The 19,576-nt window shown below is 40.1% G+C and overlaps 1 protein-coding gene across 1 annotated transcript in view; it reads right to left on the bottom strand.

Annotated features, from left to right (window-relative positions):
* Positions 1-19,576, bottom strand: part of EPHA6 (EPH receptor A6) — a 621,363-nt gene that overhangs the window by 164,277 nt on the left and 437,510 nt on the right. The window contains exon 9 of the mRNA XM_077816508.1: positions 2,814-2,999. Coding sequence (XP_077672634.1) covers positions 2,814-2,999 — 186 coding nt within the window. The remainder of the gene's footprint in view (positions 1-2,813; positions 3,000-19,576) is intronic.

Genomic DNA, 19,576 nt, shown 5'->3' on the forward strand with positions numbered 1-19,576 from the left:
GAAGGTTTTGCATGTCAGTAATACATTTTAATGTTTTTAGAAGGTCTCTTTCTATAAGTCCATAATATATTAAATAACTATTGTATGTAAAGTAAATAAGGTTTTTAAAATGTTTAAGAAGCTTCATTTAACATTAAATTAAAATGCAAAGCCCCCCGGACCAGTGGCCAGGACCTGGGCAGCGTGAGTGCCACTGAAACTCAGCTCGTGTGCCGCCTTTGGCACGCATGTCATAGGTTGCCTACCCCTGTGCTAAGCATAGTGGTACAACTCTATTAATCAAACTTATTCTATCAGATGTATTTCTACAGCTTAGTGCAATGGAGATATATATATCAGATAAACAGTTTCTGCTGTTATCAGTCTACCTCCTAAGACAAAGCACCTTGTAATCATTTTATCAACCAACAAGTCATCCAGGAACAAATTCTGCCTGACCTTTCCAGGGGTTCACAGTGGGAGTAAGAAACCTCCCTTCCTTCTTGGCTTGGTTTGGCAGAATTGCAGACTCTGCGCTCTCAAGAAAGCACAGCGACTACATGCACGCTACCCACCTGCGGGCACATGGTGCCCCAAAGGAGGCAGTGAGGGGAGAAGATGGAGCTATGGCTACCCCACCACAGCATGCCGGGAAGCAGAAGGACTGCAGCAGGGTGCATGCTCCCCCTGTTTACCAGGAAACCTGGAACCCCTACTGGCACTTCTTTCAGAGTAAGTCAGCTCTGCATAGCTCCTTACTTCATGCTGTGTGCAAATTGCACAGTCTAGCATTTAAAGTGAAATTTGTTGACACTATAGTCCCAACCCCACCAATAAAACAGTGCTAGAATTAATTCTGTTGCATCCTACATATTTGTTTTTTTAAAGATCCAAATGCTAGATTTTTATTATTATCTGACAGCAATACATTTTTGTGTAACTATATCTATAAGCCACAGGAACACACACTCCCTATATCACCTTTAGGCAAATATTTTAAAAGCAATAGTAAGGTATCTGCAGTCCTTCGTGGAAAGCACAAGGAATTATCTTATTGATTTAAGGTGATTTAAGACCCAGATTTGCCTGTCCATGCTAGGAACGAACACTTGCACTGATTTCATTGGTTTTAACTCATGCCCACTTCTCATTAGAATGGATGACAACACATTATAAATAAGATAATTTAGAAGTGTGGCAAAGATTAAACACTAAGTATATTCTATTCTATTAGGTATGCAACATGTAACTGAATGGAAACAACTACTGTGAATCACAATCCCTAGCTTCTTTCAGAAATAAGACATATCAAATTACATTGTTGAATCAGCTAATGAGTAATGGGATATGGAGTCAAGTCATTTCTATGACACTAGTTCATAAACAGCCCAGGTCGATAAAGATTGAAAGTGATTATTGCTATCGGATGACTGTCCACCAGTGTACATGAAACAAGCAGCTGCTTTCAATTAAGATCCTACAGATTTCCACATCTCATACAACCATGGTTTTCCCCCTCAGTGGTATCTTACCTGGCACGAATTGGCAACCTTGCCAGCAGAGTGATCAATGATTGAACAATCATGAAGATGGAAGTTTACAGCATATGGTCCTCATTACTGTAGTATCTGAGCACCTCATAAACATGAAAGCATTATTATCTACATTGTATAGATCTGGAGCCAAGGCCCAGAGAGGTTGACTTGCCCAAGGTCACACAGGGAGTCTGTGGCAGTTCCAGTTCAGTGTCTTAACCTGCCATCTTACTTCTAGTACATAGTGTCTCCCAAGTCTAGTGTTGGAAGGGGTGATAACAAAAAAGTTTGTGTGGCCTATGTTGAATCTGCTGTGCAGACAAAAGGACTTCATTCCTTTATACTGTTAGTCATTACCTTTCATAAAGTCTAAATCCACTTTAAGAGAGAAATAAACAGAAGGAAGCATTGCAAATCAGCAAACATCATGAGTTGGTTATAGCAAGGATTTCATTGAATATCATGCCTCCTGAGGCTTGGAATTCGTTGTTACAAAAAGTTTGCTATAAATAAATTTCATTCATGTTAATAGGACTTTCATCTCAGACTTAAATAGTCACTATGCATTTTAGTTCTTTAGACAGTTTCTTAACCTAACTAAAAATATGGATTAAGATGATCAGGGTTTTGCTGGAGCAGTAAGGTTTTTTTGTTCTTTATTTTATTTTGTTGTTGTTGTTGTTGTTCTTGTGAGCTAGACTAGAAATAAAGATGAAGAAGTTCCATAGGTTATTCTAGATTAAAAATAGGGAATGAAGTGTATTTGTTTTTCTTCATAACGTTTTCCTGAAGGCTTTGCAAGTGTACGGCAATTTTTTAACAAAGGGTTTAAACTTTTACTTTCTTGTAGATAGGAAATGAGTTCATTCAGATATTAAAGTCAGTGTAACATTATAGAATGATAGAAAGTGGGTGGCTGTGGGAAAAGAAGAATATAGCTACCACTTTCCTATCTCTGCAAGGTAATTTGCCTTCATGTTCACAATACTTGGGATTCTAGATTCCTCTCTTGTATTCAATTTTCCAGTAGATAACACTGCAATCCTATTTCATATTAACCTCTGAAGGTATTATTTGAATGAGGAGGATTTTTACAGAGATGTAGCATCCCTTATTAAAAACACATATCCTACACTATTCTAAAATACTGCCCAAAATACTTATGGAAGTTTATAGTAACTTCCATAAACCTGTGGTTTGGGTCATTATTGTAGAAGGCAATCCCATTTGTTTTTAACATGAAAGGTGCCCTTAATTTTGATACCAACAGGGAAGAAATAAAATAGATTAATAACTTACTTTTTGTAACAACTCCTTCGAGGCGAATAATATTTGGGTGGTCAAATTGTCCCATGATACTAGCCTCTCTCAGGAAATCTCTTCTCTGCCTGTCCACATAGCCACCTTTCAAAGTTTTAATGGCAACAGGAATCTCCCTTTTTCCTGGTGTCTTCAGACGTCCACTGCATACCTCTCCAAATTCACCTTAAACAAACAAGAGCAAATAATTTTGTTAAAAGACAATTCACATTTTGTAGAGGTCATATTTGATGATCATAATAGTTCTGTCTGGCCTTAGAATTTAGGACTCTATGAATGTAGGGACAAAGTCAGAAAGGTTAAGGCACAAAATGAGTTACACCTAGCAGGGGACATAAACAGCAATAAGAATAGATTCTATAAATACATGAAGAACAAGAGAAAGACAAAGGAAACATAGATCTTCTACTTAGTGGGGAAGGAGAGCTAATATCTGATGACATCTAGAAGGCTGAGGTGTTTAATACCTAGTTTGCTTCAGTCTTCACTAAAAAGGTTAATAGTGACCTGACCAGGATACTCAATACAATTAATATTAACAACACAAAGGAAGGAATGCAAGCCAAAATAGGAAAAGAACAGGTTCAAGAATATTTAGATAAGTTAGATGTATTCAAGTTGGCAAGGCCTGATGAAACTAATCCTAGGGCAGTTGTTCTGGAATTGGCCTGGAGCGGCGAACCACGGTCAGTAGGAGCAGTGATTGGCCGAACCTGCAGACGTGGCAGGTAAATAAACCAGCCTGGCCTGCCAGGGGCTTTCCCTGAACAAGCGGCGGCCCTAGTTTGAGAACCACTGTCCTAGGGTACTTAAGGAATTAGCTGAAGCAATCTTGGACCCATTAGCAACTATCTTTGAGAACTCATGGAGGATGGGTGAGGTCCCAGAGGACTGGAGAAGGGCAAACATAGTACCTTTCTTTAAAAAGGGGAACAAAAGAGGAACCAGGGAATTATAGACTGGTCAGCCTAACTTTGATACCTGGAAAGATACTGGAACAAATTATTAAACAATCAATTTGTAAGCAGCTAGAGGATAATAGCCAACAGGGATTTGTCAAGAACAAATCATGCCAAACCAACCAAATTTCCTTCTTTGACAGGGTTATAGGCCAAGTGGGTAGGGGAGAACCAGTAGAAGTGATATATCTTGATTTTAGTAAGGCTTTTGATACTGCCCCACATGACATTCTCAATTCATAAGCACACTAGGGAAATGTGGTCTAGATGAAATTACTATAAGGTAGGTTCACAACTGGTTGAAAGATAATACTCAAAGGGTAGTTATTAACAGTTTGCTGCCAAACTGGGAATGTGTATCTAATGAGGTCAGTCTTGAGTCCAGTATAATCAATATTTTCTTTAATAACTTGGATGATAGAGTGGGGTGTATGGTTATAAAATTTGGATATTTCACTTAGTTGGGAGAGGTTGCAAGCACTTTCAAGGACAGGATTAAAATTCAAAATGACCTTGACAAATTAGAGAATTGGTCTGAAATCAACAAAATGAAATTCAGTAAAGATAAGTGCAAAGTACTACACTTAGGAAAGAAAAATCAAATGGAAACTACAAAATAGGGAATAACTGACAAGGTGGTAGTATTGCTGAAAAGGATCTGGGGGTTCCAGTGGATCACAAATTAAACATGAGTCAACGATGTGATGCAGTTGCAAAAAAGGCTGATGTAGTTCTGGGGTGTATTAACAGGAGTGTCATATGTTAGAGATGAGAGGTAACAGTCTCACTCTACTTGGCACTGCTGAGGCCTCAGCTGGAGTACTGTGTCCAATTCCGGGCACCACACTTTAGGAAAGATGTGGAGAAACTGGAGAAAGTCCAGAGGAGAGCAACAAAAATGATAAAAGGTTTAGAAAACTATGAGAAAAGGTTATAAAAACTGGGCATGTTTAGTTTTGAGAAAAGAAGACAGAGGGCAGACCTGATAACAGTCTTCAGATATGTTAAGAGCTGTTATAAAGAGGATGGGGATCATCTGTTCTCTTTATCCACGGGAGGTAGGACAAGACGTAATGTGCTTAATCTGCAGGGAGATTTAGGTTATATTAGGAAAAAAATTTCTAACTATGAGGGTAATTAAGCTCTGGAATAGACTTCCAAGGGAGGTTGTGGAATTCCCAGCATTGGGTGTTTTTAAGAGCAGGTTTGACAAACACCTGTCAGGGATAGTCTAGATGTACTTGGTCCTGCCTCAGTGTAGGGGGCTGGACTAGATTACCTCTTGGGAGCCCTTCCAGCTCTACGTTTCTATTATTCTATCTCTGTATAGTTTAGAGAGAGATAGAATGCCTGCATAGTTTAGGCACCCTCAAAGCTTTTTGCGTTTAGGGTAAAAATGCTATTTTGAAAAAATATATATGTTTTTGTGTTAAGCTAGTTCATAAGAGTTTACTCTGACCAATTGGAATAAGAGCAGTTATTTCAGAAACACATCTATTCTTTAGAGTTGAACTATCATACAGCTATTGAGAAACAATGGATTGGATGATTGGGGGTGATACTAATGAAATTCATGACTTTCACCAGGAAATATGGTACATCCAGCACTTCTTCAAAGCAAATATAGTCATGTTAAATTTCTATCAATACTGATCTACAAGCGTGTGACTTCCATAATGTGATTGGACTAGATGACCTCCTGAGGTCCCTTCCAATCCTGATATTCTATGATTCTACGATTCTGTGATTGATCTCCACTGGATTATCTGGGCCTCCATACAAGGATGATTGTTATGCTTCGGGGCATAAGATAAGGAACTAACACTATTAAAGGATAGATCTGAATTAAAATGATAAAATATATATTTTGAGGGACATCCTGTGTCAAAGCCTTTGAGTGCTGGACACAATATAATAAATAAAATAAACAGATATTATACATCATTAGACACTATGCTGTGACAATGTCAGGGTTGCATGATTAATCATTCACTAATCAGTAAGGATACGATTCTGTCATGGAGGTCATGGATTCTGTGACTGTCTGGGACCTCCCTGACTTCTGGTAAATTCCAGAACACCAAAGCTAGAGTTGTATCCTGTTTGGATTCCAAACATTCTGCCATCAGACATAACAGAAAACCGTATATAGTAACATTTACAGCAGAAATTATATTTCTATGTATTACAGAAGGGACTAAGCCTAGAGGAAGTTCTGTTGTGTTTTTGAATCTTTTGTTACCCTGTAAAGTTATTTTCCACCCTGATTTTACAGAGGTGATTTTTACTTTTTTTTAAAATAAAATCCTTCTCTTAAGAACCTGACTAATTTCTCTATTGTCCTAAGACCCAGGGGTTTGGGTCTGTGATCACTTTGTAACCAATTGTTTAGGATATTATTCTCAAGCCTCCCCAGGAAAGAAGGTTTAAGGGCTTGGGGGATATTTTGGGGGAATAGGAACTCCAAGTGGTCCTTTCCCTGATTCTTTGTTAAATCACTTGGTGGTGGAAGCCTACCTTCCAAGGGCAAAGAATTTGTGCCTTGGGAAAGTTTTAACCTAAACTGGTAGAAATAAGCTTAGCGGGTCTTTCATGTGGATCACCACATCTGTACCCTAGAGTTCAGAGTTGGGAGGGAACCCTAACTCCACATTCTACAGGCCATTATCCTCTGATCCCACTGAGGATTACCAAAAGAAACTACACCATCTGCTCAAGAAACTCCCTGAAAAAGCACAGGAACAGATCTGTGCAGACACATGCCTAGAACCCCGACCAGGGGTATTCTATTCCCATCCAAAATCCATAAACCTGGAAATCCTGGATACCCCATCATCTCAGACATTGGCACCCTGACAGCAGAATTGTCTGGCTATGTGGACTCTCTCTTCAGGCCCTACGCTACCAGCACTCCCAGCTATCTTCGAGACACCACTGACTTCCTGAGGAAACTACAATCCATCGGTGATCTTCCAAAAAACACCATCCTGGCCACTATGGATGTAGAAGCCCTCTACAGCAACATTCCACACAAAGATGGACTACAAGCTATCAGGAACAGTATCCCCAATAATGTCATGGCAAACTTGGTGGCTGACCTTTGTGACTTTGTCCTCACCCACAACTATTTCACATTTGGGGACAATATATATCTTCAAGTCAGCGGCACTGCTATGGGTACCTGCATGGCCCCACAGTATGCCAACATTTTTATGGCTGACTTAGGGGACAAGAGCTAAGGAAACGTTGTTCTAATGCCCCTACTCTACTTGCGTTACTTTGGTGATATCTTCATGGTCTGGACCCATGGAAAAGAAGCCCTTGAGGAATTCCACCATGATTTCAACAATTTCCATCCCACCATCAACCTCAGCCTAGACCAATCCACACAAGTGGTCCATTTCCTGGACACTACTGTGCTAATAAGAGATGGTCACATAAACACCACGCTATACCAGAAACCTACTGACCGCTATACTTACCTACATGCCTTCAGCTTCCATCCAGGACACACCACATGATCCATTGTCTACAGCCAAGCTCTAGTATACAACCGCATTTGCTCCAATCCCTCAGACAGAGACAAACACCTACAAGATCTCTATCAAGCATTCTTAAAACTACAATATCCACCTGCTGAAGTGAAAAAACAGATTGACAGAGCCAGAAGAGTACCCAGAAGTCATCTACTACAGGACAGGCCCAACAAAGAAAATAACAGAATGCCACTAGCTGTCACCTTCAGCCTCCAACTAAAACCCCTCCAGTGCATCATCAAAGATCTACAACCTATCCTGAAAAATGATCCCTCACTCTCACAGATCTTGGGAGACAGACCAGTCCCCGCTTATAGACAGCCCCGCAACCTGAAGCAAATACTCTCCAGCTACCATACACCACACATCAAAAAACACTAACCCAGGAACCTATCCTTGCAACAAAGCCCGATGCCAACTCTGTCCACATATTTATTCCAGTGACACCATCATAGGGCCTAATCACATTAGCCATGCCATCAGGGGCTCGTTCACTTGCACATCTACCAATGTGATATATGCCACCATGTGCCAGCAATGCCTCTCTGCCATGTACATTGGCCAAACTGGACAGTCTCTACGCAAAAGAATAAATGGACACAAATCTGACATCAGGAAACATAACATTCAACAACCAGTAGGAGAACACTTCAACCTCTCTGGCCACTTCGTAACAGATTTAAAGGTGGCAGTTTTGCAATAGAAAAGCTGTTGACTCCAAGGAGAAACTGTTGAGCTTGAATTAATATGCAAACTAGATATCATTAACTTGAGTTTAAATACAGACTGGGAGTGGCTGGGTTATTACAGATATTGAATCTATTTCCCCATGTTAAGTATCCTCACACCTTCTTGTCAACTGTCTAAATGGGCCATCTTGATTATCACTACAAATTTTTTTTTCTCCTGCTGATAATAGCTCATCTTAATTAGCCTCTTACAGTTGGTATAGCTACCTCCACCTTTTCATGTTCTCTTATATATATATCTTGTATATATATCTTCTTACTCTATGTTCCATTCCATGCATCTTATGAAATGGGCTGTAGCCCACAAAAGCTTATACTCAAATAGATTTGTTAGTCTCTAAGGTGCCACAAGTACTCCTGTCCTTTTTTTAGAAGGGACTCAGTGTCAAACAAAGAAATGGCTGCTTTTCTGTTCCTTGTGATTCCACTAGATAACTCAGTTCAGTAAGCGGTCTCAGGGTTGATGTTATCAATGCATACAGTACACTGGGATCTCCATATCTGTTTTTCTGTTTGTGTTTTATTTGTGTTCCTCGCTTTTTTAAAAAAATATTTTTCAGTTGGAGCTCTCATTTGATGATACATTAGTTTACTAAAGACATAGCAAACTAAATCACTCCATTGTCATAACAATTGCCTGCTGCCCTAAACAATGTCATGCAAATACTAAATCAAAACCAAAATCTTTTCCATTAACAAAAAGAGAAGATAAAGTTTTCACTTGAAAAGCAAAGAGAGAATTGTTTCACTGTGCATTCCACATAGCTTGTGTACTTTAAAGAGTTTAACTGATTGGTCAGACTATATTAAAAATAGTTGCCACTGTGCACCACTGCAATTATTAACTTGAGAGCACCCCAGAAGGGTTGTTTTCCTGCAAAAAATATTGTAGTCGGGTTTTTTGTTGTTTTTGTGTTTTAGACATACTAGATACATTATGTCTTGTAGTGTAAGCATATTAAGCTAAATTCATCCCTCATGTAACTCCGTTGACTTCAAAAGAGTTGAATTACACCAGAGTATTGAGCTTATTGACTGGTTCAAATGGAAACTGTGTTTATTCACCAGAGCATAGTGCCTTAAAAGGAAAACAAACAAACAAAAAAACCACCTTTCCCTGTTCAGCCCCAACCCTCCATATTGATGTAAATTTATCGTTATTTTGACTTTTTTAATTAAATTTTTAATCTTATAAAGTTACTTGGAAAATTAAAATTAAAATCTTTCACTTTCTATAATATTTAGCTAATGGAACTTTGTAAATTATTTGCAGTGAACCTTAAACCCACCTAAATTTATGCAGCACATGGGGCATGGTGGAGATTGTGCCGGGGGGAGAGAGGGCATGGTCAGAGGTTGCAGTGCTCCAGCAGTACCTGGCCAACTTAATGGCCCCTAGGGGTTGTTATAAACGAGGGTAACTTAGAGGGGTCTTGAGTCTGCTCTATTGTGTCAAAGGGCTGAACTGACCTCCAGAAGTCCCACGGATCTGGGGAGTCAAAAGTGTCCACCTTCTCTTCTATCGCTCTGGTCCTGCACTGAGCATTAGAGCAGGGCAGGAAACTCTTTTCCTAGCATGGGAAAATATTCACAATTTGGAAAACTCTTCTCATCCAGAATAAGGATGAAAAGTTGAAATCTTGAAAATTTTCACAAGTCAACAAACCCAAAAAATTTTCAGCTTGGGTCAGTCAAAATATTTCAATAATTTCTAAACACTTAATTTCACTTCCAAGCTTTTTCTAGTTATTTATTTTATTTTTTTCACTATAATTAGTAAACTAATTCCTAAACAAAAAGTCTTGTCAAACTGAGAAACCAAAATTTCTCATTTAGAAAATGTCAAAACGGGATGTTTAAACAATTTTGACACCTTTTCCCCCGCAATATTCTCTTAAGTCAAGAAATTTATCAAAACTACTTTTTTTTCTATGAACAGTTTTTGGTTTTCACAAATCAACTTTTTTTCAAGGGGAAGACATCTCATCAAAAATTCCAGACCAGCTTCACGGAGAGCAATTCAGATGGCCTCAAGAATTAAGGCAGCTGTTCCTCTCAGCTTCTCAGTTTGCCCACCTCTCTACCCATGTCATTTCTCAGAGAACTTGACAATTACAATCTTGAGTCACTTTCAAGTGTTAGGTGTGACATCTGCATTACCACACTGGCCACAAGGTCATCTGTTGCATTCATTTAAGGATATGAATGTTTGCTCAGGAGCAGTAATGTGAATGTTTGCCTCATTTCTGGCAATACCCATTGTAAACCAACAGTTAAAGTGACACCACCCCCAAACACACACACACTCATGCACACACACGAGAAATCTGCACAACTAGGATTTTAAAAAATGATTTCCTCTGAAAATTTTAGAAATTTCCCTTCAGAAGTACAAAACTCAAAGACCCCTATGCAGATATATGCAGGCCCATTTTCTATCTGCTCTGTGAGATTTGCATCAATGTATCTGGAGGCACAAAATGTTTGGGGCTCTGGTACCAATCATGTGTTTGGCCAGTCCCTGATATAAACATGATTTGGTCCAGTGATTCCGTGTCAAGTACATGCAAGCCAATGGTCATGCCTCATGTGATATCTAACAAACAACTGAATTTTGAGTATTGGTGCTTCCAGTCTCCCCATTCTAGTAGGACTTTACTGAAAGCCTACCGTAGGTATTAGCGTGAGCTATAGGGTTGGGAATTTTTCATCAGAAAGTTTTCCAATGAAAAATGCCCCTTTCACAAAACTGAAATTTTCCATGTGAAAGTTTCGGTTTTGCTGAAAAGTTTGCTGGGACAATTAAAATGATGACTCCATGGTAGCCTGCCTGGAAGGCATTGGTCAATTTCAGGCAGAAAGTGAAACAGACTAAAGCTTTCCAGGAGGGCTGCTGAGGCTGAGCATCCTGACTCCTTGCCTCCCTGGCGTTCACCCTCCCTGTCTGCCCCCCACTTCTGGGGATGAAGAGTCAGAGAGCCCAGATGTGCAGCCTCCCCTCAACTCCAACCGCTAGAGAGGAAGAGCACTGGGGCACTCAGGCTCTCTGCCTCTAGGGTGACCAGACAGCAAGTGTGAAAAATCGGGATGGGGGTGGGAGGTAATAGGTGCCGATAGAAGAAAATGCCCCAAATATCAGGACTGTCCCTATAATATAGGGACATCTGGTCACCCTATCTGCCTCCGCGCCAGCTCAGAGGCTGGAGAGGTTGAGCACCCCTGATATCTGTGTTTCCTGCTCCTGGAGCTGCAGGGGAGATGTGAGGCTAAGCATCCCAGTTCTCCAGAAGCCAGGCTGAAAAGCTCTTGTCTATTTCACTTTCTGCTGGAGGAAGCCAAAACATTCCATTTCAGGAGAACCGAAGTAGAATTTTTCCTGAAATCCCTTCCCACAAAAGATATTGCAGTTTTGACTTTCTGTCCTGGTTTGGACAACATTTTTTTTTAAACATGAAATTTTTCATGGGAAGGGATTTCCATTTTCTAGCCGCTCTAACACATGGGAAATGAAGCCAAGTAATCAATTAGAAAAGGTAGAGAATGATGGAAGAACCAGTAGAGGCAACTATGGTTTAGTGAATAAGCAATGTTATAAAAGCCTCAGACGGCCCTAATGGTCACTCTGCTGGATTCAAACGGATCACTCCTGAAGAAAAAAAGACTCTATGGTATCCCATGCTCTGTATTCATTAGTCTTAGATTTCATTAAAAACTTCCATGATAAACATTCCTGCAGTAAGTTCATAACTTTTAGCAAATTATAATAGCAAAGGCAAAGCATCTACTCTTGAAGAAAGAGATTTTAGCTTGAGATTTTGTTTTCCACAGGAATGAATGCAGTGGTTAAAGCAGTACCTGTTATAATCCTGGCTGAGCTCCCCCGGCTGGATGCTCACCAGTCTGCAGTGTTTGGAACCAACCCTTGGATCCCACATCCTCTTGGGCTTGCTGAGTCTGCGCAGAGTCTCAACACTGTCTATGAGAATCCAGGCATGCTCTCGGGGTGGAGATTCTCTGTCTAGACTCGCTGTCCAAGACATGAGGTTCCACAATCCAACTGCTTAATCCTTGAAACACAAGGCCTCCCGCACAATAGCTCTTACGTATGCCCAGAGTTCTACTGTGGGCCCTCTAGATTACTATTTCCCCCTCTGTGGTTTAACAACTGTTAAAGCAACTAACACAGAGACTTTGCAAGAGGACTTTCTAAACCAATCGCATTCTACTCATAGACAAACATAAGAGATATACAGATCTATGGGGAAAAAAAACGTGCACATATCCCTGCCTCAGTTTCTTCACCTCTCCTAAGAGTCCTTTGAGTCTTAATGACCTTCAGGGATTCCAGGATTCTTCCTCTCTGCATTCTCCTCCTGCATAGCTTCATGTTCTGGTTCTACTCTCCCACCCAACCCTTCAGTCCCCTCTTTCAGATGAGTTCCCCAGCTCATTGACCTAGTATGCTTCCATTTTAGTGGAAGACCCTCCAAGTTAACACCTCTTGAGTGTTCTCCAATGTTAATCCTCTGCTAAGACCTCCTGGAATCCCATATGGAGGTTAAAAGGCAAAATTGAAGATACAGTGCAGATTACTGTCAAAACAGTGTTCACAAAACAAAATGGGGTATTTAGTTTGACACAGAGATATGTTTATAACTGTTTGCAGATTATAACAGCGAAGGTAAAGCAGCTGCTATTTAAGACAATGTTCAGCTCAAGAGATTTTGTTTATGACAGGAATGAATGTAGTAATCAGAGAAGTACTGTCTAAACATACTACTGAAAACGAAAATTCCAGTAAAAAAAAAAAAGATAAAATGAGTCACCTTGGGAAATTTCACATTTATTCTCTACAGCATCACCACCAACTAAATGATTGTAAACGGATGGTTACATTCCAGCAATAGGTATGATTTCGAGAGTGAAATTAATTATTCTACTTTGCTACTAGCACAGATTTATTTTTTCCACAGCCTCTGATAAAGTTTTATTTCTGTTTAATTTGATGTTACACACTCTTGGCTTCAAACCTTTTAAAAGCTCTCACTGAATTAAATAGTCGATGGTGTCTCCTACTTGTTGCTTTCAGTCAAGCATCACACTGATCACAGATGTGTCTGTATATTTCTTTACCACCTCTCACCAATTTGATCCATCTTCTCACTGCTATGTAGTCTCTTCAGGTGACTTGATTGTGACTCTTTTTAATGTTGAATTCTCTGCACTGTCCTAGGTGTTATAAAGTCCCTGTCTATCTTCCCTCCTAGTGACACTGCTTGCAATATCATCCATATTCTATCCCCACACAGTTTAAGTCCTGAATTCTCAAGCATCTTCAGGCTCCTTCACAACATGCTGTCAGTGTAAAGTACCTTAAAGTGTGTGTACACTGCCGGAGGAATGTAAAGAGGTCTTAGAGCAATTGAGATTCAGACCTAGAGGCACACGTAGTGGTGGCTCAAGAGACTGCAGGCCAGATAAGACAGGGTGAAAATGCTGGGGAGTGTGCACAGTGCATTCCTCTTTTTCTTACATGCCCAGGCAGGTTCCAGTCAGAAAACAGCCCCTACGCCCCTCTGTGTGAAAGGACTACTTCCTCCCAGCCCCATTAGCAATGCTAGTCACACCATGGAAGATGGAAAGGACGTGCAGCCATGATGCTGCTCCTTCTGCACTCAGCCAGCAGACCCTGGATACAGAGAATGCGGCGCGCTCGGCACCAGCCTAAGGAATGATGGAATGGACACCCTCCCCCTGCATTCAGGAGCGCTCCAGAAGACATTCTGCTTCTCTTAGGTTCAGTGTCTCCCAGTGAACTGATCTTTAGCCTACTGTTTTTGTTGTTAGGAAATGTGCTGAATTTTGAACTTCTCATAGAGAGTGCTATGTTAGGGAAACGCATCTACTCATACCCTGCTCAAGTATTCCTATTATATTCTAATTTGCCATCTGGTCTCCCACATCTCCATTTAAATGCCTTATGATTAGCACCATGTCAATGGGTTTTGCTGCATTTGGTGGTAACATTTCATAGTTCCAGCAGCAGCAGCTGTATTTGTTCCTATGCACTGACCCCATATGGTAATCTTGTACTGGCTGCCAGAGTGGTAAGCATTTAGATAAACCTATTTGACTTTAAACAAAACATAACATCATTTTTTGACAAGCTGAAAGAGAGGACTGCATGGTTTCTACAGAACAAGTTTCTGGATTGCTCAATTAACTTCTTTCTGCCAACTGTACAATAGGGAAAGTCAGTTTTGTGTCACTAAAACAAGGATCATTTGCACATAATTAAAGCTGATCAGTTAGTGAACTCTGCAGTTTTTTCTAGTTAGCAGCAGCTTTCCCCTGAGCAAGAAAAGATGTCAACTTCACTGACTTCTGGCTCTTAGCTTTTATTTATTACACACATACACAAGTTACTGCTGCAGGGTCAACATTTCTCTTGTTTAGCTAAAGTCTTCAAACTTGAGCAATCAGACTTAGATCTAGGAAAAGCATGATTCTATTCCTGTTGGAGAATATTTTTTCCTTTGGTTTTTACAGTAATTTAATATTCTTTCTTACCTAAATAAAAGTTTAAAAAATTGATCTCTATCCAGGACAAGTCTTAACATCATAAAAACAATCACGATTAGAATCCGTATTGGCTCTCTTGTCAAAGAGTCAAGGACTGAATGGCCCTGGAAACTGAAATCTCCTCTCACCTGTAGAGGTGATGCATCCAGAATGATGTAAAAACATTGGTCAGAGGAGAGTAGTGTGTAGTGTTGTTTCCCATGCTTTATAAGTTCTGTGGATAGTGTGTCATCTGACATCTTTCATAAGTACATAATTCTTTTAAAAATACTTAAATATCAAGAGTTGTTTTCCATAAGGCGTGAATGAATTTTAGTATCTTGAATGTTTTAGTTTCCACCTATAGAAGTAACTACAGACAAATGACAGACAAAGCAAATGGAAATTTTGGTCTATTGGCTGTATAGCTTTCTGCAGTATATCTGATCTGGCTGAAATTGTGTTAATCCACATATCTGCCCTAGTTGCACAGTTTTCAATAGAAGGATTCAGATTTATCATCTGAACAGGAGCTGTTGCTGCCTGCTAAGGGATGAGTGGAATGACTTAGTAAGCATTTTAGCAAAGTCAACCATATTTATTGTAACTAAACTGCGTGGGAAAATATCTTGATAATATCAACTTTCATGCAAATAAAATCCTGCCTGGTCTTAATATGGTGCATGGAGTCAGCCTAGCAAGAGCCAATAAGTATTATTTCTCTGGTACCTAAGGTTAGATTGTGGTTGCCCAGTTGAGTGAGCAGGGTGCCATAAGCAAGGAAACGACCCTGCCCATTTCATGATTCCGTGAGAGCAAATCACAGTAATAGTCTCTCTCTATTGAGTCTTCGCTCCCTTTGGGGAACATGTCACCCAGAAAGAAGAGGAGGTGATGCCATCCCCCACCCTTCCTCACTGGCCCAGGAGCAGAGACAATGCACCAGGAAGGGAAGGGAGCATTCTGTGATATCCTAATGAAAAGTGCAGACTCTGTACCTCTATCTACACCAAAAAGCCCAGGGAGATCTTGTTCCTCCTGAGACACAGCCTGAGGAAAACAATAGATAATATACATGTGAGCAGATGCTTCAGAGTCTTCATCCAGTCCTGTATTGGACAGACATGGGCTAGTGTGTCCTCAAAACCTGGGTGGTATCCCTTGGGGAACAAACCTGGGACATCTGCTTCAGAAATTCTGACCGCTGTCCCTACTCTCCTTCATAAATTGCAACATAGCCTAGTGAGGCTCTTCTGAGGCTGCAGCTGAAGGCTGTTGCTGCTGTTCCTGGTGTTCCTTTTCTCCCTCCTTTTGTATCTCTTTTGCAGAGGGATTTAAAAATTACTCATAACTCATGATGCTATATATGAGCAGGTGCCATTATCAATGTGCTCCACAACAAAGTCCACATACTGTGTAAAGTCTAATCCATTCCCTTCCTGGAGTTTGGCTTTATTAGCAATAAGATAATGAAATTCAGCTGAAGCCTTCTCCCCAAGCTTGGCAGCTCCTCAGGTTGGTACATAAGGACTATTCAAACCACACCCTAGATTTTCACTCTCAAAAGAGTCTCTCTTTTCCTCTTTCTGAGTTGCTTGCTTCATTAAGTCAGCAGAACCCACTTACGTCTTTCCTAGTAAATTAACATATGCTAACAGGCAAACACTGCCAGGCTTTTTAAGTACTGTACTGTAGGGAGCAATCCAGTATTGTCAAGACAATGGATAATATAACCTACGTGGTCTAATGCTGTGACCCAAATTGTGCCCAAAGATGACATTGTGCAACTCTGCCAACTTGACATATGAAGGCAGAACCTTCATCCTGAAGTTCTATCATCATTCCCAGCACTAGCTGCTTTCAGAAGGAGGACTTAGAGGATTCACTTTAATTTCAGGCTGTTTCACTTTGAAGTGCCATCAGAAAGTGCTCTGAAGATAAGTCCTATGGCAATTTAGCACTTCTGGATGCTTCACAGCTCCTCCATCCCTCCTTCAAAACAACGAGGCTGGGAAAAAAGATTCTGGAAGTTTAAATCTGCTACTACCTTTCTTATGGCAATAGTCTGGGGAGTTCAACGAGGCTGGGAAAAAAGATTCTGGAAGTTTAAATCTGCTACTACCTTTCTTATGGCAATAGTCTGGGGAGTTGAGCTTTAGGCACAGCCTCATTCAGAAATGAAAACAATCAAAACACATAGCAAACTCACTACGCCTTTTATACAGTATTAGGGAACAGAATTCTTATCCAGTGAGGGCTGTCTTGTACACAGGGTGCAGTCTCATCTTTGGTTTTCAAAAATTATGCAAAAATAAAACAAATTGGCTGTTTTGGTTGTGGCAAAATCTACTGAACTTGATCTTCATTGGCTAGTTGTTAAAATATCTAATAATAAATATTCAAGGATTATGTTCACATTCTGTTAAATGTACTGCTTTGTGTTTGCTGCTGTTGCTGTATGTTGAGGGGAAGACAAGTTGTAAAGTTTTTTTAATTCCTCCCATTCTTCCTGGATTCCACTGGTTTATACTGCCTTTCTTGGGAGTGGGCATGACAGGGACTATTTCCATCCTAACCCCTTAATATCAGTCATAATTTTCCAAAACTTTCTTCTCTCAGGCTCAAATTTTCCATGTTTTGTGTCTACCAGAATATTTTATTTTATTGAAAATATGAGCATGAATAATTCAGGTTATATTGACTGGAGAATGAAAAAAATACTTCTCCTGGTTAAAACGACTTCTGTCTGTGTGTGAAGTTTTTTTTAAAACCGTACCAAAATGGCTGAGGTACCAAAATGGCTGGGGTAGAAATTTAAATTTGACATGGAAGTGTAGCCCTTGCTGAGGAAAAGATGGTTTTGTGAATATTGATTTTGATTTACTTATGACCCCTTGAAACCTGCCCTCCAAGTATCAACACTATATTTGGTATGGGCTTAAAAGCACTTTTTAGTAACCCTCAGAGCAAAGGATGGATGTGACTTACCTACACACTTAGCTACTTTTGAGTATGTCTACACCTCGTGGTTCTCATCCTGCAGGCTGCTTGTGGCCCAATCAGCACATAGCTGCAGCCCATTTGACATCCTCAGGCCCATACAAATAGTAGATATACTATGTGGATGCAGCCCACATAAAATAGAGAGCTATATATGTAGCCCATGATGGTAAATACGTTGAGAACACTGGTCTGCACTGCAAAAAAAGATGTTTTCTTAGCTTGGGCTACACAATTTGTGTTAATATATCAGTGAAGACACAGCAACTCAGCAGCTCAAGTTAAAGCCTTTGAAGAGGCTTGGTTTGAATTTGAGCTGCTAACTTGAGGTAAAAGCCGAGTTGCTGTGTCTTCATTGCCATTTTAATCCAAATTAACTAACTAAAGTTAAGATCCCACCTTTTTTGCAGTTGTAGACATACCCTTAGTTAGTTAGTAAATGTGAACAGAGAATAAGGTATTTTCCACAGGACCCCTTACCTGATTCAGTGAACAGCAGGTAAGGTGGGCAACAAGGTACTTCCCATTGTGCATCTTAGCTCTCATACATCAAAACATTAAGTGTGTGCTTAACTTTATGTACTTAAATCCCATTTAACTCAATAGGTGCTTAGGTGCTTTGCTGAATAGGGGCTGGATGGACAACCATTTTCTTAAGTGCTTGGCTGAACTGGTCTCCTTATGAGGTGCATAGGATACACGGAGAGCAAAGGAAGGCTACACTTTACCTACCCAATTAGCTAACTTGGTTAATTAGTACATGTGCACAGAAGATAAGATCTCTTGCCTGATTCAGGTTGTGTCTAACCAAATATTTCTGTGTTATGAATTTTTTCTATAAAACTGAACAAAAGACCTGTAAATACTGTAGCTAGGGCTGTACTTTAATTCTGCCCCACTGGACATGTGCTTTACAATATATGGTATAATTACACGATCACATACTGATTCTCAAAGACAATATGTTATCATACAATTTATTTCTAGAACCATAGACACATAGCATTTTCTAATATTGTGTAGTTCTCTGTCATGTAATTCTGTGCTAGAGAGAGTTCATGAATGATATCTAACCAAATCCACATCTACAGTAAACAGTATGTAAAACATTGTAGATTAGATATAACAAGGAGAAAGTGATAATTTGCATGTAAGGAACACTGTGCTGGTGACTGAAAATAAATTATACTGTGTATAGTTGTTGACAAAATTATTAAAGAAAATACCATAGAATTAAAAGAAGTTATCAAAGTAAAATGCCTAAATCAATAAATGTATTCAGAACTCCTATGAGAATGAAATTAGCGTAAGACAAAAAGAATGAAAACATATTACAAGCTGCTACATGTTATTTTAGAAACTGTATGTGATCCTGTAATTAAGGACTTTATTGTAATGTATATGTGCAGTGAAGCTGAGTTAAAGATACTTGTGCAGCCTTTCTAGTAAAGTTAAGATTCTGTCACAGGTATTTTTAGTAAAAGTCAGGAACAGGTCTTGGGCAATAAACAAAAATTCACCGAAGCCCGTGATCTGTCCCTGACTTTTACTAAAAATACCCAGGGGGTGGGGGACAAATTGAGTGCTGCCAGGGCCTTGCAGCTGCTCCAGCCCTGCCACTGCTTCTGCGGCAGGGGCTGATCACTGCACCTCCTGTCCCAGGGGGGCTGACCCAATCTCGGCCTCTGCTCCGGCAGGCCCGGGGTCCACTGCTCCAGCAGGTCCGGGGTCCGGTGCTCCGGCGGGTCTGGGGCTGACCTCCAGTCAGCTATTCAGGCAGCCCCAGTGCGGACTGCCAGCTACTACTCCAATGGCCCTGGGGCTGACAGCTACTTCAGGTGAGAAGAAGCCAAACTTATTTTTTTTTACCATCTGACATCTTTCTAGTGGCCTGTAGTAATATTACCAATTGTGTGGTGCTTTACAAACATTAATTA

The sequence above is a fragment of the Eretmochelys imbricata genome, chromosome 1, assembly GCF_965152235.1.
Source record: "Eretmochelys imbricata isolate rEreImb1 chromosome 1, rEreImb1.hap1, whole genome shotgun sequence".
Lineage (NCBI taxonomy): Eukaryota > Metazoa > Chordata > Testudines > Cheloniidae > Eretmochelys > Eretmochelys imbricata.